This window comes from Vanellus vanellus, assembly GCF_965231255.1.
Source record: "Vanellus vanellus genome assembly, chromosome: Z".
Classification (NCBI taxonomy): domain Eukaryota; kingdom Metazoa; phylum Chordata; class Aves; order Charadriiformes; family Charadriidae; genus Vanellus; species Vanellus vanellus.
Genome location: NC_138908.1, coordinates 78,990,995 through 79,013,385, shown reverse-complemented (window position 1 = coordinate 79,013,385; position 22,391 = coordinate 78,990,995). Strand labels below are relative to the sequence as shown.

The 22,391-nt window shown below is 39.7% G+C and overlaps 1 protein-coding gene across 1 annotated transcript in view; it reads right to left on the bottom strand.

The window, feature by feature from the left end:
- Nucleotides 1–22,391, bottom strand: part of UBAP2 (ubiquitin associated protein 2) — a 187,333-nt gene that overhangs the window by 151,328 nt on the left and 13,614 nt on the right. Inside the window, exons 2-5 of the mRNA XM_082497959.1 lie at nt 10,681–10,820; nt 6,611–6,688; nt 4,905–5,015; nt 915–1,068 (exon numbers count right to left, since the gene is read on the bottom strand). Coding sequence (XP_082354085.1) covers nt 915–1,068; nt 4,905–5,015; nt 6,611–6,688; nt 10,681–10,779 — 442 coding nt within the window. The 5' untranslated portion in view covers nt 10,780–10,820. The remainder of the gene's footprint in view (nt 1–914; nt 1,069–4,904; nt 5,016–6,610; nt 6,689–10,680; nt 10,821–22,391) is intronic.

Genomic DNA, 22,391 nt, shown 5'->3' with positions numbered 1-22,391 from the left:
TTCATTTGTTCTAAGCATAGCTGCAAGTTTTATTAATATTTTTTCTATCTTGGTGTTATCCTATTCTACAAAGATTCACAATGTCTTCACTGGAACAATATTTGAATACAGTCCAATAGTGAATTAGAAGAGTTGGTTAATATTGCAAATATTTTTCCTGCTTGTAAGTGAAAAGTTAAACATTTTTTTTTTTTTCCATTCTGGTTTCTCTGCTCATCTATCAGTGCTGTCTATGGCCCTTACAGGCAATGTATACAGCTTTGACACTACTGCTAAAACTTAGGGAAAAGTAGTACCCACTGGTGATGTGATGCTACCTAACTTGGAAACATCAGTTTGCTTTTGTACAATGTATTATTGCATTTGTATATAAACTGTAGCAAATTTTTAAATGTTTCAACTCACAAAGAATTTTCTTTGTTGTAGAAACTCACTTTTGGTTGGCTCATGTGAATAATACACACTAGAGATTAATAATGATCCCAGTCTTTTCATCCACCTTACGAGAAAATGAGAACATCTTCAGGTTCTACCACTCATAAAAGGAGATGGAGTCAAAGCCAGATAATTTTGTCATTAAAGAAAAATAAGTGTACAGCTGTGCAGCAACATACTTGCTCTCAAGCAGTCTTACAAAGACTCAATTCTAAAACTTATATGAAGAGCAGCAAATTTTTGATTAATTGATCTTGTACAAAGGGACAGTAATTTAAATTAAATCGAGTGTCTCTGAACAAGCACAGATCATCACAAAACCAAGTCACAAAGACATATTCAGCACACCTGTCACCAAGTTATGATCCCTTCAGCACTGAGCTATAGCTCAGTCGGACTTTACTCCATTAAGTATACACTCTCAACTCTGACAGTTGAGAAAAGTGTCTAAATCTTTAAAAATAAACCCCTATACATACACTCTCGGCCACGGCTGCCTCCTCTTCCCCGTCTGTTGGAACTTCCCCGTCCACGACTCACTTCTCTGTCCCCTCGTTTTTCTCTGTTCTCTTTGTTTTCTGAACTTTCCTTTCCAAGGCTTTTCTTCTTTCCTCCTACAGTCTCCCAAGAAGTCTATTTGGGTAGAATAGAATTAGATACAAAAGTCAAAAAGGAAGAGAAACCTCTCAATGCATACTTCAACCTCGCACCCCTCCATTTCATGGAAAACAACAAGGTATTTGCATAATGTCAAATTGCAAACTACACTGATATAATTTGCAAAATGTCAAATTGCAAACTACACTGATATCATTGGAAACACAGGCTGTATTTTTGGGAAGAGATGAGAAAAAAAACAAGTTTTAGAAGTTGAATTGTCTTATGGAATGTGAGAATCCCAAATATTTTGGGCTATAATGGACTTCTACTAGTTCAAAGAAGCCTAGATATGACCGCAACACAGAAAATCTGTGAAGCAAGCAACAGTTTCCCTCTCAACTACCTCCATAACCTACGAAGGGAGCATGCACAGACCTATGTTTTTCTCCCAAGGAAATGAAAAAATGCTTCTAAGCATCACTGAACAAGAAACTGATGAGAATAAGTATGTGGCCTAAGGGCGGGGAATGAAAAAGAAAAATTATCCAGACCTACTAGTATTCAAGCACCATGAGACAGAATGGCAGAACAGCAGCTTGGGAAAACTGGGGCCATGATATGCCAGACCACCCACTCTTAACAGCTACAGCTCAACACACACAGCAAAATTCAGGAAAAACTATGTCTAAACAAGGGACCAAGGTCCAAACATCAGGCTTCACCTCCATAGAAGAATCTGTAGGATTTGAAAATAAAATGACTAAAACACTTGCTAAGAATAGCACAGAACTTATATATTATGCAACATCATGGTTAGTCTGTCAAGCCATAGTTGCAAAGCAAAGAAAGGTATTATTCACAAACCATTAGGATAGCAGATACGTTTATATGTACATCCTCATCTCTAGGAGCTTATAGTCTAGGTAAAGTGTTTTAGCAGGAAATTTGCATACGCAAATAAGGTTCTGTCAATTGTGAAGCACTAAAGCCATGACATTTGACAGGCACCTGCATCAAACAAAAAAGGCTGGCTATCGGTACTTTTATCCTGTTCTGTCTCTTCTCAATTCGGACAACAGCAACTCAGACACCCTCACGAGGTAAGCAATGACCAGCTATTCTGAGCTGACTAGAACTGAGAAAACTAAAGCTATAAAGAAAGCAGGTAAAGCCATTTACAAGTATAAACCCAATGTTTCAGTGCCTCCTTTCAGAGAACAAGTACTAAGAGAATGGTTGCCCACTCATTTTTTGACACAGTATAGGTGAGAAAGAAGGATGAAATCACTCTTCAATTTCATCTCCAGTAAAGACTACACCGCCATAAGTCAGCTTTGGTGAAACACAGAACAGCGTGGATTACAAGTACCAAATTACACATTTGAGCAAAATCATGTTATTTGTGCAACAGAAAACTGTTTCCTCCAGTAACTATCACATAGCTTCACCTGCCATAGCCTGTGTAACTGCATTACACACTAACTAAAACACTCCTAGAGCTTCAGAGACACTTCACAGGAGGAAAAATAACTGCACCGACAACTGAAGAACCAAGTCTGTATAGTTCAGAATGCACTACAATTTCACTGATGGGCATGGCGCCAAAAGATCTCTGACCATTTTAAGAAATAGCCAAAACTGGATGATTCTGCAAAGCATAAAAGGAAGGAGCCTCTCCTTAGTTAGGTTTTGCCTGACTTGAGAAGGACCAGTAAAAGGATGACTATGAAAGCATGAGATCCATGCTTTCCTACAACGTAATTTTGAGGAAAGCCTTGAGAAGTTGGGCATGTCCTTCAAGATAGAGGATGGGGCTACCTCTGGGCATGGGAATCCACCACAGACTATCAAAGCTGCCTGTTTTTGTAAGTGAGCTAACTGATTACAATTTCAGCTGAAGATGCCCGAGACAACTCAAATGACAGCTGTGGGCCTGACCTTCAAAAATATGTAACAAGCCTGCTTCCCGGTGTGATTTTAGGTGGAAAGAAGAATCATCTGAAAGGTCCCCTTTGTTCTGTCTTCAAAGGTTTAGGAAGGAAAACATGGCCAGGCATAAAATGGATCTTACGCCTGTAGGAAGTTAAATGAATAGACATCTTGGGCAAAGAAACATGCCCTTCTCTACTCACATCCACAAGCTCCTATCTATCCAAAGTCAGACTGTCACAACTGTTGCAAGTGAAAAGTATTCATAAAGACTAACACACAAAGTCACACGGCATAAAGCCTTAAAGACAAAACAGGCAGAGTACCAAAGAAATTATAAATAGACATTTTAGCTATCATTCCTTGTTCTTCTAATTTCTCAAATTGGATAGACACGTCCTTTCAAATGAAGTAAAAAAAACCCAACAAAACTTCTAGTGCATCAAAGCAGAGTGAAACTAGAAAAAGATATTTGGGAATTTGCATTCAGAACTGGTAGTATCTCTGCTTCCAACTTTACAACAAATCCACAATTAAATTGTCCAGGAGTATAACAGCGTTAAAAAAACCCTGAAAGTTGGAGGCCCACAAACTTCCATAAAGAAGAAAAAATTTCTTCATGCTCTGATGAGGACCCTTCAAGTAATACTCCACCCTCCTTGAGTCCTTTAAGCTCTCTGTACTTGTTTCTGAGTTGCATATTGTCTACAGAGAGCAGTGAGTTCAGAGACATTTCTCAAAAGACCAGAACATATGGATATGTTGCTTCCAATTGGTAAATGAGTTCAGAAAGTTTCTTCCATGTCATGATCACTTATAACAATTTGCTAAAGTAAGAAAGCATTTAACATTCTCTATCAACCAGAAAACTATTTTCAACTAGAAAATGGCAAATATGAGAAGTACAAGACAACAAAAACCAGCACATTACCACAACAGATTTAATCAAGGTGAGATGCTCTCTTCTACTCCCAACTTACTAGCTTATTCAGTATTACATACTTCCGTGTTTTAGATGATCTCAACTCTTATAAATGAAAAAGGGATAGAAAAGAAAGTCCCCTTGGTCAGAACAGTATGTGTCCTAGATTTAGGGTGTAGGGGAGGTAAGTTTCCTCATTAACAATAAGCCAGAGTACACATCTTGACAAATCGCAGGAAATACTGAATGTTCAGCCTTAAGAAAGGAAGTCCAGGTTTCTCTCTCAATTTAGACGAGATGGAATTTAGTTTACTGCCTCAGATAAACTGTAAGAAGTCCCTCCAGTAAAAACTTCAACCGCAGCAAGACACATTTTCCTGATATCTCTTGAGATAAAAAATGGCTCTGTGCAACATTCTAAGCAACATTATTTGTTGTTATATACATGTTGTTTAGTCTTCTTTTTCCGTTTTTCAATAGTCATGCAAATAAGCAACACAGTGAAAGGAGCAACTACTTGCTGTATCCCCTTGTGCCCTTAGTAGCGTTGTCAATGTAACTTTCAGATGTTGAAAGCTCCTCCAATAATAACAATGCACTCCTACAGAAGCTGCACATCCTAAAACATCTGCCTGCCCTTGAGGTTTATAAAGATTGCCCTTTGTGACAAACTCTTAGTCTCAGGGTTGTGGAGGTGCTACAGAGTAACTACAAACATCACAGCAAAAAACAGGCTCGTGTCTGACAGCACACCATGTTCTGCTGCAGTTAAAATTGCTTCATGTAAATGAAAGCCAGAGGACTCTGCACGAGACCAGCTGAACACCCACAACATTTTCAAGGTTCATGCTACTCTAAGGCAGTAGAGAAGCTGCCCCAGTCTCTATTTCCTTCAAAAGAATTTGAATGGAGGCATGGAAATCAAAAGCTTCCGAAATGTGACTTTCCCAATCTCTTCTTAGAAGTAAAAAGGCACAGTACACAGAAAGAGCAGTTTAACATGAAAGTAAAACCTTACCGTGTCTGAACTTCCTTCCAGCAGTATGTTGATTGCTCTGTTCACATCCCCATTACAATCATGTAGTGCCACTATGCACTCATCCTGGTTTTTCCCCGTCACTTCCATAAGCTGGCAGTAAAAGTCAAACATGTTAAAATATCTAAACTATCATCGTAAGAAAATAAGAGTACGACCACAGATTCCAAGAAAGTCCATAGCTACTGTGTCAGAGCAAACTAAAATCCAAAATAAAACTATCTGCATTTTACACATCTGTTTAGGATTCAGAAAAGAGACAGGATGAAACACAAATTAAACAGCAATCAAGAAAGTATTCTCTTTTGCACCTTTTTTTTTTCCTTTATGCTTGCAGCAAATGCTGTCAGCCCAGAGACAGCAGTACATGAGGGTAAAGATGCAGAAGACCAGGATAGCTCCACAGTATTGTCCTCTCTCCCTCCCCATCAAACATCCCCCTCTTTATCCCACTGTCTGAGAACGTACATAAGGTAAGCCATGGCAGAGAACAGATCCATCTGGAAAAACATCCAGACTAAGAAAAAGGTTATTTTTCAGCCACATCAGCTCCCTCGATCCATTTCAGCGTAAGGCCACACAAAAGACAAGCAATGGCTGCTTAAGGAGACCTACTACTGAAGTATGCTCCATGGACCTGCAGTGCACATCCTGAGGAGTGCAGGATGGAAAAAATCAGTCAGGCATGGGACATATCCCGCAACTTCACACAAAGAAAAAAAAAACTACATGAGCTAGAAATATAAATGCACAATGTAAAATATTGGTGATTTCCCAGCAGAACTTAATTCTTATCCTTCCCACCAGCAGAGCTACAGGCACTATTGATAAGAACAAATATAACAATAAAAAACACTTAACAATGAAACACTTAACAATGCTTCAGAGGAGGGTTTTACAAGGGAAAAGAAATAAAGAAATCTGCTCCCCTGCTGCAATAATGCATTCATTCTAATTGTTCTCTCCTGGGTGTACTCCTAGGTTCATCTTGAGTTGTGATGTGTTCCCTAGGACAAAGTCTCCGACACCCACAGCATAACAGGGACCCAGATTCTCAGTTCAGCTCAAATTAATGGTCTCAGCTATAATTGGGTAATGGAAGCTTGAGCATCTACACAAGAAACTCAGCAAGGCAGAGGAAATGGTGTGAGATTTCATTTTCACAGTGTAATTCTATCATTTTAATGCATACACAGAACTGGAAGGTCAGATTTTTTTTTTTTTTTAAATAACACTTTAATTCACCTTTAAGCTAAAAGATTTTTACTTTTCCTGAAAAACAGCCAAGATATTAGCAAATTCAGTTTATACAGCTGACGCATTTTTCCCATGTGCATGTACACATGGACAAGCTGAATGCACTCCTTATTCTGATGGTCATCAAGCATCAAGACCATACTAGAACAATAGAGTCTGGAAGAGACATCAGCACAGATAAATTTTGGCTTAAAGGGTTGTCTACAAAGGAAAATACACAGGTGTAACTATACAGCCAGAGTTTTATTACCACACAATTTCTTGTAAACAGACTTTACAGTGCAATAAGGCCACCTTTTCCTAGTTAAACTTACACCCTGCTGAAAAAGGTTTCATCCAAATCATAAACAGATGCCCTAGATCTAAAATGTAAGGCAGATTTGAAGCACCTTATTGCAGGGCATAAAAATTCTGTACCATAAGAAACATACTTGTTTCACTTTATCTTCAAAATCTGCGTCGCTCTTATCGTAGATCATCTGAGCAAGGCGAATCTGTTCTGCTGTTGCCTGAAAAATGCAAACATCCAATAAAGTACACAAAAGGTAACAATAAAAGTATCTCCTAGTGTCACCATATTTTTTTTCTCCAGATTCTCAAGAAGAACATACCCAATAAGCACAGAGGTGCTATGTGGAAGGGATTAACATCTCCTCTACGCCTATTTTATAGTTAAAAAGTTAGCTGGGACAGAAGCAATTTCAACATTCTAATGTGTTTGAACCACAGATAAATGTCACCACATAGACAAGACAACCATATAATAAAATAGAATTTACCACAGAAGCTTACACTTTGATATGATTACTTTTTATTGTCTACCACTCCAGAGTTAGAGTTTCACCATAACAAACTGGCAACGGTATTTCTAAATTAACCACTTATCTGATGATTCCTGCTCAGAACACCTTCCACAACTCTCCCAACAACCACCTGACCCCACAGTTTTATAAGCACTTAAAAAGAGACTGAGTCATGCCTCAAAATTTTGCCCATGAACAGCTGCACTTATTTTCTTTATAAGTGAATACTGGTCTCTGAAAACTGCTAAAGGATCTTGCTATTGAAGAAATATTAGGTGCTTCTGTAACATTTCTGAACCACAAATCTATGCTGGCAACTTCTCCACAAGCTGAAAGGCTAAAATGAATGGATGCAGTAAAGTGGCATAAATCCAAATAGTCTATGGCTGCCCCAGAGAGAAAGCAACTCAAGAACACTAATGTCACATCACACAGGCAAACTTCCCATGTGGCATTTGCAGTCTACTTGGAACTGCACTCCCATGAAAATACCAAAGATAACTCTATGCTACATGATCCTGGACCTAATTTGATTTCTGCTCAAACAGAAGAGGTTTCCATCTCGTGCTAGAGAATGTGAATACTGAAGAGAGCCAGGACCCGAAATGCGAGTTGATGTGGTGCGGAAGACTTCCATTGAGAAAGGGACCATCTCATCCACAGAAATTCTTGACAGAAAGGATTCATCCTGGGCAGCTGGTTGAATCTCACCTTTTGAAGTCTCACTTCACAGGATACCCACATGAAATTCTGTGCTTCACGAATTCAGACTTGATCAGCATGAAACTGCTTCACTTTTCGAGTTTACCAGAAATACAAGCTCTAGAGGAGGTCGCCAAATGTAAATGCTGAGAAGAGGCTAAAAATTACTCCACCGTACACCGCCAGCTGCTTGTTTTCTGAGAAGTTACTGCAGCTGTCACAGTTCCTTGAGGGAAGCAACATTTGCTGTGCTCAGAGGCAACGTTCCAAGACAATTAGCGTTTTTAACAGAGTTAAGTACTCTGCGCTACTTCACATTTTCGAAGTGTCATGCTGACAACTTCATACGTCAGTCAGTAACACAGAGGAGAGCGTGCTCTGGATTCCCTGTGTCAACCCTGGTAACACCCTCCACAAAAGCCCCCCAGTCAGTGCAGTACTGTCTGTGAAAGAGGTCACTCTTGGTGTCTGTCTAGACCTCAGCAGAGAGCAAAAACAAAAGGTCTGCTGATTTCAGGAATTAAGCCTTGTTGATCCATCTTCTTGCTCTGACTTCAGCCTCCTCAGGGCCATTGCAAACTTTAAGCTAGTAAAGATAATTTCTTTAAAGATATTCAGAGTAAAAACATTCAGACAATGTAATTTCTATAGAGAGATGACAGCATATTTGACCAGAAACAGGAAGCCTTTAAGATTAATTTTTTCTGTAAACCAACATTTTTTTCAAGTCCATGTTTGAAGAAAAAAATAAGTGTGACAATATCTTCAGTTTTCCTGTGTAAGCAGAGAGCTTAGAAGCACAAGCAGGTACAATATTGCTAATTTTTATACCAATGGATTACACCCAGACGGAACTGAAGATTCAGAGAAAAAAGAAAACAACAAAAACCCCACAAGATGTTTACTACACAAACGCCAAATCATTGTCACAAAATATTTTGGTTTTTTTCCCCAGCAACTTGCGGTTCTTTATTTTTAAGGCACCATTGTTACAAGTAATATTGTATTATCCTATAAAAGAGTATAATTAAGTTTTAATTGCAACTAAGAAAATAGTAGCATCTTAAGACACCTAAAACTTTACTCAACCTTACAAGATACATTACCTTTGCGTCCTAAGACAGTGAGGGAAATTTGTAACTGACAACTTCGAACTACCAGAAAACAGAAGTGTGCAAAACACAAAATTAAGTGACAGTAATAAGCTTAGATCTTGTAATAAAATAGTATTTTTATTACCCAGAAGCAATGCAGAAAAACTACGGTGCAGTTTCCCAAATAACTTAAATGATGATCAACGTGGTATTATGACAGTGAAATCTCCATTTGGGAAAGCAACACTATTCTACATTCAGAAAAAAATGAATCAGTGGTGATTAAACCACCAAATCCCACACATTTCTGTTGATCTGCAAAGCCTGACTAAGCAGGAAAGTCCACCTGATATCTAAACAATAAAAAATATGGGGCACTAAAACATAACTGCTGTATATTAAATAATGATCTTTTCCACTGAATTGACCAAACTGGTATCTATTATGCAAGAAGTAGAATAAGTGGACAAAATGCAGAAGGTCAGTAAGACCTAATCCTTAAAATCAATTAAACACATAGGTTGGGAAGGTCCTCCAGTGATAGTGCAACCTCCCACTGAAAACATGTTCCCTCAGAGAAGCTGTTTGGGGCCAGACAAGAGATCCCCCCTCTCTAATCCATGATCCTTTTAACAGCTGGAATTTCCAGTGTTCCAGCCTGTGCCATTGTCTCTCTGAGAAGAGTCTGGCTTCACTTTTTCTGTACTCTTTCATGAGGTATGTGAATAGAAGACACAATCTTGCCTTGTTTTCTTAGGGCTGAACAAATCCAGTTCCCTCAGCCACATCTCACTCATCCTGTGCTCCAGTCTTTCAGCCATCTTAGCAGCTCTTCATTGGACTTGCTCCCGTCTGCCAACGTCTCTCTTGTGTCAGGGAACCCAAAACTGGGCAGAGTACTCCACGATTGTCTTGCAAATGTCAAAAAAGGGGAAAACACCACTTCTGTCAACCTGCTTGCTATACTCCTGCAGCCTTATTTGTTATAAAACAAAACCAAATTCAACTTTATCTGTTGAAAGCCACTTTCTAAATCTACACATTAGCATGAATCATCACTATGCAAAGCACTGCAATGCAAGGAGATGAGGGCTTAAGCTCACATAAGTAATACCATACAAAACAGAACAGCAGCCCCTCCATGTTAAAGATCAGTCCAGAAAACAATAAAAGATGCACCTTCCCAGGGGAGAACTTCTCTGCTGGCAGAGAGCCCACCAATCCAGAACTGAGGCAATTCTTGAATTGAGTCCAATTTTTGAGACAAGAGAATAATGAGTTGCCAGGAGCAGAGACATTCTGCACTCTCTGTAACGCACACAAGCACACAACTTAACTACTCTGCTGCTGAGAATCAAGACAATTGGGTAAGATCTTAATTTCAATCTCTCAGATACCCAAAAGAATTTAAATCCACTAGTGGACAACCATCTTCATTTCACTTTGTGAGGACAGTGCACAAGAAGTTTATGATTTTGTGATTTGCAGATATGCTGAATCATGCTGTAGAACACAGCATGCATCTAAGGAAGCTTTTCCCACCCACCCAAATTCCTCTATCGACCAGAAATCTTCTAGCATCAGGATGCTGGCATATGGAAGAGCTGAGATCTGAAGACACTGAGGTCACAGAACAGAAATCCCGACACAGGCATACGCACAGAATTCCTCAGTGATGGGAAATGTTGCTGAAGAACACAAAGCTCCTTTAGAGACAAGAATACAGGAACAACTTAATGCTGTGCTGGATTACTAAGCAATTAAAGCGAGATACCAAACATACTCTTCCAAAATAGACAATGATTTTTCCTTCTGTCTTTTCTCTGTACTTACTGACTTAGGGTAGAAATGCATATCATTACACGCACACTTTCAACTCAAAGATTGTATAGTATCACATACCTGTACTACTTGTTTCTGTGGTTGTGTTGGCTGTGTGGTTGAAATTTGCGTTTTGTCCCGAGTGCCCCGGGTACGTTCACTGCCCACCGAAGTCATCATATACAGTATATACAAAACAATGTATGTACAAAATAGAAAATCTGAAAAGAAAAAAAAAAAAGAACACCAAAATCATGAGTTAAGGCACGGTCCTGATTTAATACCCAGATAATATATAAATGAAGCAGCTTGAACTCATCTTGCCGTTACCATGAACTCTATACAGGGACAGAGAAAGCACCTTTAATACACTATTCTTGGACTTACCGGAGTGTTTACAGTAAAGGGGGAAATGCAGTGGATAAAAAGTGGTTTTGTCAGCTGATTGGGATCTGCCTAGATCTTTACTTCCAGACAACATATAAATCTCACAGCTTTTTCCAGTTATTTTAGACTTTTCTATCTGCTACTCTGCGGGAATTTCAGCTCCAGCTGTACAACTCCTTACATTTCTGCAATACCTGCTGCCTTGTTTTGATGCCTGGAATTTAACCACTGTCATACCCACTCAGAATGCTAACACAAAAATCACATTCACAAACCAGGCAGTTCTTCTGTTCCCTACCATCAAACTGCTTTCCTGCACATATACAGAGGTTGAGGCCAAAGCCCACTGTACTTCTCACTTCTCATAAATGAGAGAAATTATGATTCTTGCCTTTAAATCTAGCCTCTATAGCCAGTATTTTTGTTTTCTTCTCCCTCAGACTCACAGAATGATTTACAAAACTACCTATTACCCTGCTTTAAACATAACTTTGTTGTATCGCAAAAAAGAAACCCAAAAGAAAACCCAAATCCCCCCCACACATCATTGCTATCCCATTTGTGGTAGTCAGCTTTCATTCTCATTCATCCTCTAGCATTAAAATTACCTTGAAACAAGAAATTTATTATTCCCCCTGTGTTTGTACAACATCTAACACAAGGCTAATTGATAAGAATGTTTTATAGTAGCTACAATAACTGGAAAGAGATCTCTCAACTGGCCAGAATGGTCACAGTCAGCTGCCTTGTTTCTGTCCCCATGACACTGGGAAGTAAAACTGCAAATTTAGGGAACTAAGGACAGCCTGCAAGTGGTGCATCCGTGCAGGAGATGTGCAAACAAGCAGCAAAGCAAGCAGCCCCGATGTAAAAATGTGCCTCAGCAGCTTGTCCAGGCAGTAGCTTTGGTGCAAGCTGGCTAGTACAGACTTGAATGGACAATAATGCTTAGATGAAAACTGAGCAAACTACTGTGACAGCATGGATGAGGATGTGTTCAATACCCAACTGCTCACTAGCATTCGCAAGTAATGGGTACTCAACAATTAAAGTTGCAATGATATGCTTCAGTTTAAACATCGATTCATGATGCTCAGGACCCTCGTGTAGAATCAAAAAGACAATTCACCCCATTACCATCTAAATCTCTTCTTCACTTTAGAAATACATTTTTGTTGGCCAAAATTGAACCCTGGCATTGAATTTCTTTATGTGCTAGTTAAAGCATTCAATAATGTCTGAGAAGAAAGTATATTTCCATGAATATTTAACATATTTAACAAGAAAAGGCCTGGCTTTACCAGGAACTGACTGTAGTATGAGCTGAACTGGAACACAGTGTTTTTCCAGCTTTATGAATATATTCACCAAAGCCAATCTGTCTTCCAATCTCTTAAAGTAATCTAACTTTTTTGTTTTCTAAGCTCCAGAACACACAGACCTTCAGAGCACTGCATCAGACACCCTAAAAGCCAGATACAGTCAAAACAGAGGTTATTCAAGCTCCAAACTTGTTCTATGGAAAGCAAAATACTAAGTAGATGTGGATACGCTCTGAACACCAAGTGCCACTCTTATCGCTGACTTACCTGGTCATGGCTGACCACTGATATTTTAGACATATTATGGACAGTATTCAGTTGAGTTTGCAGTAAAATTACTTTTGCTCTTCATGTTTAAATCTGCTTCATAAGCTTTGCTAACTGAACTGTCAACGTCCAAAAACTAAGTTAAATTTATATACACTAATAATGACCTTTGGGTTGTTCTGTAGGGGGGGGGGGTGTAAGTATTGGTCAGCTTAGCTTGATTTCAACCTAGCACAAAGAGCAACAAAAAAAAACCCTGAACAGAAAACATGACAGACAGCAATAACCACTCTGAAAGACAAGCTAATAGTTTCAAATATGATTGTCTGGAATTAGCCCATCGTGATATAAGATATGTTAAGAAATCATAACTCCTTTGGGTTTCAATTTGTTCATCGTTTCTGAATTAACAAAATGTTTACACAGATTCTGGTACCAAGAAATTCTGACATACATTTCACTGCTATTTTCTCTAATGTCAACAAAACTTCTCAAAATATCGTAATCCATGTTTTGGACATGATGGCAGTACATGCACATTAAAACAGAGTTTTCGGTTTGTTTGCAAAGCACTTGCTGAACTATAGCCTACACTTCTGATAGCCAGAAGAGGATTGTGTCTTTTCTTCCTCTCTTAACACGTATTTTACAGCACCTGTGTCACAGCTGTTTAAGCCATGCGTGTTTTTCATGATGAAAGGGTAATTTAAGGAAAAAGGCAGGCACACAAGCATCTGAAACACTCTTGAGGGATGAAGCAACACAGCAAGATCAGTCTGCTGATAGGAACAGAGCCAAACAACCTGAACAGTATAACAGGATCTTTAAAGAAGATTATCTTGCTGACCACGCAGCCCAGGAGCAGCACAATTTGGCAACAGGTCTGAAGCAGAAAACCAGCGAAGGTGAGAGCCTCTTCCTGGCAGCAGTATGGACTTGCACTTGCTTCAGACAAGCGTGAAAACACCCTCAGTTTGACATTCCCCATCAAGCCAACATGGATATGTTATAATCCATTTCAGGCACAATCCAGTCTTCTTAAAACCACAAATGGCAGCTTGATATAAAGACGGCTCTCAAAATAAAGCTATTTTATTCCCCCTTAGTTGGCTCCCATTATCTACAGGCAGTGTCCAGACACAGCAACCAGCCCAGCCCCATTGTGCACGAGGAACAGCTGAAGGGCCCTGCTCCACCGCCAACAGCGCACTGACCAGGGAAACACTGCACCTCCCTGGCACAGGCATGCCTTCACAAGGCTGGGCTGAGACTTCACACCCTACCACACCTGCTCTTTAGAGTACCAAAACAGCAGGCAGAAGGGAGACAGTTAGCCACCGCCTTCAAATTACCATAGTGACTACAATTTCGAGCATTAAGTGGGATATTATTATTTAATAAGATGGAGCTGAACGAGAACACTTCCTTGCTTGCAAAGCAGCTTCTTAACCTCTCCAATTCCTCATATTAAAGTCTGTTTGGCAGACTGTTGTCATAGCAATGAGTAGGATATCACAAACTGATGAACTTTTAACTGCAGATCAAATGAGGAAAGGAGATTTGAGACTGGGAGGAAGACAACTCTTAATTAAGACTGTTTCATAAAGACCAAAAAAATATTCAGACAAGCAGATGTTTCAGTTTTCATGTCAGGTTCTGGCTCAGTGCAAAAGTCCCTAATCAGCAGTTAATACTTGACCTTGCAGACACACTGCAACTCCAGTAAGCAGCCAAAACAACTGAATCTTCAAGAAACAGATACACATTAAACGAATCAGACCCCCATAGCACTGGCAAAAAAGGAGAAAGCACTAAACAGACTGGACTTCCCAAAACTGTTGTGTAAAGACGTCATGAAAAAAAGTATCACTGCTAATAAAAAAAAAAAAGGCACAAAACTGCTGTAAACCTTTTTTTCACTGATGTAATCTAGTTCCTCCAGAGGAAGGTTGTCTTTACTTCTACTTTAAAAACAAACCAACAAAAAAACCCAAACAAAATAGAACACAAAAAAAACTCTTGATCAATGCTTAAGAAAATTGTACACTTCAAGCATGTTCAGCTTCTCAAGCACTAAGAAATTCAAATTTCAGTACTTTCTCATAAAGCAAATAAGTAGGCTTGAAAATGGAAGGCCATAGAGGCATTGAAGAGGAATATCACCCCAAATCTCAATGTTTGGTTTGTTTTAGTGTTTCTGTCTCTACATCAAGTTTAGCCCAAGGACCTACACTACAACAGCAGATAGTGTTGTATAATAAGCCGTCACCAGGCTGGTGATGGAATGGCAACAATTACTCCAGTTTCCAAAAGCAGTACCTAAATATTGGTATTTCAACACACAACTTTCCTAAAGAGACCAAGTCCCACCCTCTCCCAAAGTCTCCATACCGTGTCTTATTCTACACATTTAGTTGGGTTTTTGCTCTGGGATTTTAGAAGGAAAAGAGGAAGGCAAAGAATCAAAGAGTAACTGAACATGTATCAACACAAAAAGCAGGTTTTAAAGCTATCATAATGCTCTCTTTGGTCTTTTGTTCAACTTTCCTTTGGCAAGAAATCTACTCCTTTTAGACTCAAAGCAGTCAGAAAAACTAGAAATTTACAGAATACAAATTGACTTGACAAGGTGGCAAGCACTGCAAGACACAGTAAATCTATTGCTGAACTTCCAGGGGCAGACCACGCACTGCAATACCACCTGACTCTCAAGAACCCTTCTGAAGTCAAATATTCACTTCTACCAGCTGAACAAAACATTTGCAGTTTCAATTCTTTTCCTGAGGCAGTCTCAAGAAAGTTATTTTCTTAACTCTCTGGACAAGGAGCTGTGATAAATAACACTGTAGAAATCTTTGTGAACACTTTAAAAGTGTGATTGTTTTTTTATACTCTCATCACAAAGTTACTCGATCAAGGATTTCTCACAATGACAGGGTGGGGAAAAGGCTGCAGGACACTGCCTCATGATGGCATGACTGCTGTACATGTATGAGTCTAGATTTTACTGCTATGGCAGTGGTGTGACATGAGCATGAGGAAAAAGGGCAGAGGAAAAAAATTATGTCTGCAAAGCATCGATGCCATGCACTTCCCTCAAGAGCTGTTGTCTAAAGAATCTCACCACCTTTATTACTGCTTGAAAGGGGAAAAAGAGTTTGCAAGAGTCAGATGTTCCTCAGGAGCAGAGCTGATTACACAGTGTCTGAACTGCCCCAAGTCAACAACACTGAACCTGAGCTTACGGATCCTGGGAGGATTCACGTCTCATCTTCTCATCTTACAGTCATCTACGGTAAATAGGAAGAATATTGATGGCTATGAGCAGACCTGCATCACTGGCAGAACACCACAGGAGAGAGAATTTGTATTATCTGTATGCTATCTTGTTTTTCCAAGAAAAGAAGATTGGTGGGAGCGGCCAGAGTGCCAGCACAAATGTATAAACTAACATTTACACTTCAAGTTGTGATAGCAAAGTGTACCAAATAAACAAGTGAATACACTTACCCACCTATCTTAAAATCCATTGAGTTGCTAGCTGAAATTATTATTCTGCCAAGTCAATCTCTACTTAGCTAAGAACATACCTTGATCTACAGAAATCAGTAATTTCTCATTACCAGAAAAAAAAAAAAGGTTAATTTCACGGATTAGTATTCCTAAGCAAATGTCATACAAGTGACAACAAAGAAATGTACAAATAGGTCTTAGAAATAAAAGAAAAGACAGCATTGTTTTGGAAAAGAAAGTAGTGCTCATCTTCAGAAGACTGGAGTTAGGCACAGGCTGGTCATATATCCAGAGCCTCTCTCAAAAGTATGATGTAGAAGGGGAACTGCACAGTGTATGCTTTCCACTAGGGTAACATGTTTCAATCATGAAAGTTAAGTTATATCTTTAAAATTATTTTTTAAAAATCTTCTAATCTCACAATATCTATCTTTGCTATTATCCCAGTGTCTGTGCCTAACAGATGTGCTTTACATTTTAGTACACACTAGTGATTATCCTAGCTTTAAGCAAAATCTGCTAGCTACACCCAATAAACATCCAGCAGACCTGCCCTCATCATTTCTTTATAAATATTAAAATTTCAGAGGCAACAAGCGCCCTTATTCATATAGAAATTTCTGAAGGAGGAATCTAAATTTCCCCAAATTCAACTTTCACTGGTATTAAAAAAAAAGTAAGACAATCACACTAAAATCAGAAAAGCCTAACTGACTTCCACCTAGGGCTTTATCTTTCACACAACCAAGGCAATCTTCAGACTACTAAAAACCTAGTTAGTAAAACCTACCCCAGCTCTGCTGCTGTCAGAAGACAACAAACACTCCTGGGTGATTCTAGACAATCAAAAAGCAGTGAATGTCCTAGAGGATTCAGAGGACTTGACCTTATGTTTCAGACACCAGTATCTACAAAGTCACTATTCTAATCTTTTGCTGCCTTCCTCCAAGAAGAATGGCATTTTAGATAGCAACCAGCTGGACTTCCACATGCAAAAAGAATATTAAGTCCTGCTCCCTGTCCTAACTAATTATAAGCCAAATTTTTGCAAGGACCTGCACTTACCATTGACTGTAATGAAACTTTAAGTAACAGAGCCCCAGTTAGACTAACTGCACATTATTTTCTATATAAGCACCACTCTTGGGACAATCAGAACTAGAGGACCTTACTAGACCATAACACAGACCAGACCACAATTGTTGCCATGACCCAGACAAAAAAAAAAAAAAAAAAAAAAAAAAAAAAAAAAAGGGGGGGTCTGCACTGGTCCACATAGAAATATAATATATAGAAAATAGGAATTATTTTTGAGAAGCAGGGATCATGGGGAAGCTGTGAAGATGGGGCAACAGCAAGTCAACTTTTGAAGTATGTTTATCTGCTGAGGAACATTTTAATTAAAGGTCTGGCCTGTCCTGACATTCTAAGACCTGAAGGAAAAATTAAATACATGTTCCTGTCATCTTTGATGGAAGGACCTCATTTCTTGCCCTCTGTCATAGAAAAGGCTTTTCTATTCAAACCCTCCCCAAAAGCTACCAAAGTAAAAGAGACAATGTATTCCCATCACTGCCCACTGTGTACGCTGTCTCAAACTGTCAACTGACTCGGTATCTCAGGTTAGGATGCACACAGTGACCACAGTGGCTCACAGGTGGTTCCTGGTGCTTGCACAGCCACGCACACACTACTTCCTCTTGCTACGGGAGGAAAGGAACACCTGCATTTGCAAGTCCTCTACTCTCTTATTTTCCAGCCTAAGGAGATTAAAAAAAAAAAATAATAGCCAAGCCAAGACACAGCATACTTGCTGTTTATTCCATCACTGCCAGATTCAGTGGTGAAGAGCCATCAGCATTTCAAATCTCCTCTTCATATCTGTTTCTCTGTGTTTGTCCACCCAAAAAAAAAGGAACAATAAACAAAGAAAAACAGAAAAGGTAAAGCCCTCCGTGTTTTCCCTTCTAAGGTTTCCTGAAGAGCATCCAGTGAAAGGGCATTGCAGTGTCTACAACTTCAAAGCAAGCAGCAGCCTAGTCACCCGGTACAACATATACTCAGACTGAATTACACACTGCATTAACTAGGAGGCTTGTAAAAAACATTAACTAGTACTTCACAAAATGAAAGGTTTATTGCAGCTGAGGAAAAAACTGAACTAGCAGGTTTTTCAGGGTTGAAAAATCATTACCCTCCATAGCCAGAACTAACACAGCCTTCCTGAAGTCACACACAAGTGGAGAATGGCTGAGCAGAGTTTGGGACAAAAAAACACGAGTAGAGTTTTAGTTTCTGTTTGGGAGCTGGTTGTGTACTCATTCAAAGTTCAATCCACAGTGCAGGTAGAACCAAAGCAGCTTACCCCATTAAAATCAAGTTTCAGGTCAGATCTAATACCACACAACTGCAAACTGTCACCAGAAATGGCATTCCTGCTCCCTTACTCCTTAACCACATAATATTGCTGCTCCCCTTCAATCAGACTAAGGTGCAGCTGCACATGGTGTCGATTCAGTGAGCTGACCCAAGAGCAAACTAAACCCTCTAAAACAAAACAGTGAGTCAGTTGAATAAGCCTATCCAGGGGAAAACTATTTGGCTATACAACTGCTGAATATGACACAGGGGATAGGGATCAAGTTCATGAGGAAAAGGGGAACTTGCATTTCAGCAGTCATGCACCATTGTAACATCAGTAAAATGTGAGGTTTCACATTTTGTTTTCCTGGGATCCAGTATAGCAAGACTTGATCCTGGTCAGGCCCTCTGCATGCAACAACAACAAAAACCAAACATTAAAAAATACCTTGTAGGCATTTTTAAAAATAAAAAACTCTCAGGAAGGGACTCTGCCAGCAGACTGACCTTGAATATATCACTATCTTATGGCATATATTTTCTTTTGATCACCAGTGGAAAAATAGAGACTTGTATCACCTTTACTTGAGGAACACTCCCTAATGCCCAGCCTCTTGGACAGCATTCAATTAGCAGTGAAGAATACACTAATAAAAATTTAAAGGCACTTCTATCCAAACAAGAGGAGGCAATAATCAACCAAATTTAGGACAGTCTGACTTAACACATTTTATGGTAATCTAGAACACGGTCCTTTCCCCCAGCCACTAAACTATCTATATACATTCAGTTTTGGGCATTAAACTAGAGACTCAAACTACCCTAAAGCAATTCAACCACCAAAAGCAATCTTTAATGATTTTGTACACATAACAAAATATTTGATGCTTTTGCTGGTCACCTTTGAATTTCACTTTCACAGGACTAATACCCTTAAACATCCAGCCTTTCCCTATCAACAGCCCCACCTTGAGAAGGCTTGCTCCCTCTGCCAGCTCATTAAAACTCACAGCAGCCCCTACAAGCATGAAAGGAGGAAATCCAGACAAACTCGTCTGAGAATACAGGGCTGGGTGACTTGGAGGTTCTTCAGATGGCTCCCTCCACCAAAAAAAAAAAAAAAAAAAAAAAAAAATCACAAGGCAAAGCCTCTGCAGACTGTAAGAATTTGTACAGCCTTCCAGTCTATCTGAGATGAATTCCAGGGTCAGCTAGAAGCCCGGGTGAGCTCAGGGCACGCACACACACATGCATATATATAGGTGAGGAGACAACTGCAGAGTACGAATTAAACAGGTTATAGATGTTCTCTTCAAAGAATACATAGAAGGACATAATCTCACGTCATGCTCTGGTTAAGCTTTCAATACCACAAGGAAAAAAAATATTTAAGCAGACAAAACATCTCAGATAAACATGAAGTACACCACTAAACTTGCAGAGGACTTATAACCTTCCTCTGTTAACTGTGACTGACTTCTCTCAAAACCATTATTCCCCACACCTCTACTTACAGTGTCAGCAGGACACTTTCGAAACAATTCAAGCTCGGGCTCTGTCAGTACATACAGTGCGAGCTACAAGCATACACCAAGGACACTTCAGCCTTGCGGTTTGTTAATAGTACCAACTGTAAGACACAACAGTTAAAAAGTTAAAAAAAAAAAAAAAAAACCAAAAAAACAAACTTTCAGTGGGTGAGCCCCCTATCAATCATTATCATTACAATCAACAGCTAGCTATACCCACAAGATGATGAATTCATGCAACAGCAAAAAAGGAAAACAAAAAAGCCATTAAATAAAAAAAAAACTTTTAAAAAAACTTACTAGGAAACCTAATGCAGATTAAACTGGTACCAGAACAAAAAAAATAGGCAGAAAAAAAAGACGAGTACTGGGAACTGTCAGCTTTGGCTATTAAACTGTAGAAATGCATATTTCAGATATTCACTCTGATGCAACACCCCGTATCTAAACGGCCCCTAAAATTAAATGTTTACACAGCAAAACAAACCCCATTAAAAAGATTCAAGTTAAAACCCAGGTACTCCCCATGACAGAAAGAAATAGCTAACACAAGCTGGGAGCCACACAGCCAGGACAATAGCCAAAAGGGGGAATTGGCTTTGAGCGGGGTTCTTGTAAACAAGGTGGCACACAGGAATCCGCACTTAATGTCAGACATCTCAGTGCCAGATCATGAACACACTCAAGTGCTTGTGCTCTCTCTGCCCCCTCCGGCTCCCTCCCGCCAAACCACACTCTCCTGGAACAGCTTCCAAAGGAATTCTTTGAATAGAAACAGATACAAGCAACAGGACTAAAAATAGCTGAGCAAGAGCAGAGGCATTCTCACACTGGCAGAAACACACTCAACTGCATGAAAAAAAAAAAAAAGGGGGGGCACCTAGTTAATTCACACTAGAATTGGCAAAAAGGAACAAAGCAGAAAATGCCACCATAAAAAAAAAGTTTTGGGGTGGAGGATTTGCAACACTCATCAGATCACATTACAAAACTCACAACAAAAAGCAATGGTTAAATTACAAGCCACAAGTGATATAAAACCAAATGAAGTAAGTAATCAGTTAGGCCATATCTATAAAATGTGGTAAAAAACCTCATGACACCAGATTTATTATTCTAGCCTCAGTTTTGGTAGCAACAGGTATCATTCCTGCACCTGTACAGAGCCCTACTTGAACTAACTAGATACTGAGGGAAGAAGACCAGTACAGATCACTGCTTGTGATATGCTCATATATTCAGAAAACCAAAGAAAACCAGGAGTCTTGCTGAAATAAATTCTTTTAAATACAGCAAAACATTCTAGAACGTCTTTCTATAATTTTATCCCCAGATGATGATATTTCTCAAGGTTCTTCTTAGGCAAGAGGAGAATCTACCAAAACCTAATTTTTTCAGTGACGCATGCAAATCTGAATATAAAGTTCCAGAAGAAGGAAAACAATAGTTTCTAAGGAAGCATTAAAGGTTCAATCCTTCACCATCTTATGCTTTTACTGTGCATAAAATCTTGATGAAACCTCATGGGCATTTGATTCAGTTCAGCTTTCCAAAGTGAAACATCGAGAAGCTGCATCGTTTTTCAAACTTATTGTCAGGTATAATCATAGAATGGTTTGGGTTGGAAGGGACCTTAAAGAAGTTTTGGGGCAGGGAAACCCCACACTAGACCATGTTGTTCAAAGCCCCATCCAGCCTGGCCTTGAACATCTCTAGGGATGGAGCATCCACAACTTCTCTGGGCAACCTGTTCCCATGCCTCACCACCCTGACAGTAAAGAATTTCCTCCTCATATCTAATGTAAATCTACCTTCTTCCAGTTTAAAACTGTTACAACTTGTCCTATCACTATACTCCCTGGTAAAAATTCCCCCCTCTCCCCCCCCGAACTTTCCTGTAGGCCCCATTTAACTATTGGAAGGCTGCTAGAAGGTATCCCTGGACCCTTCTCCAGGCTGAACAACCCCAACTCTCTCAGCCTGTCTTCATAGCAGAGGTGCTCCAGCCCTCTGATCAATCTTTGTGGCCCTCCTCTGGACTCGCTCCAACAGGTCCATGTCCTTCGTATATTGGGGGCTCCAGAGCTGAACACAGTATTCCAGGTGGGGTCTCACAAAAGCAGAGTGGGAAAATCACCTCCCTCAACCTGCTGGCCATGCTTCTTTTAACGTAGACCAGGATACGGTTGGCTTTCTGGGCTGCAAATGCACACTGCTGGCTCATGTCGAGCTTCGCATCCACCAACACCACCAAGTCCTCCTCAGGGCTGCTCTCGATCCATTCTCCGCCTAGCCTGGATTTGTGCTTGGGATTGCCCCAACCCACATGCAGGACCTTGCACTTGGCCTTGCTGAACTTCATGAGGTTCACACGGGTCCACCTCCAAAGCCTGTCAAGGTCCCCCTGAATGGC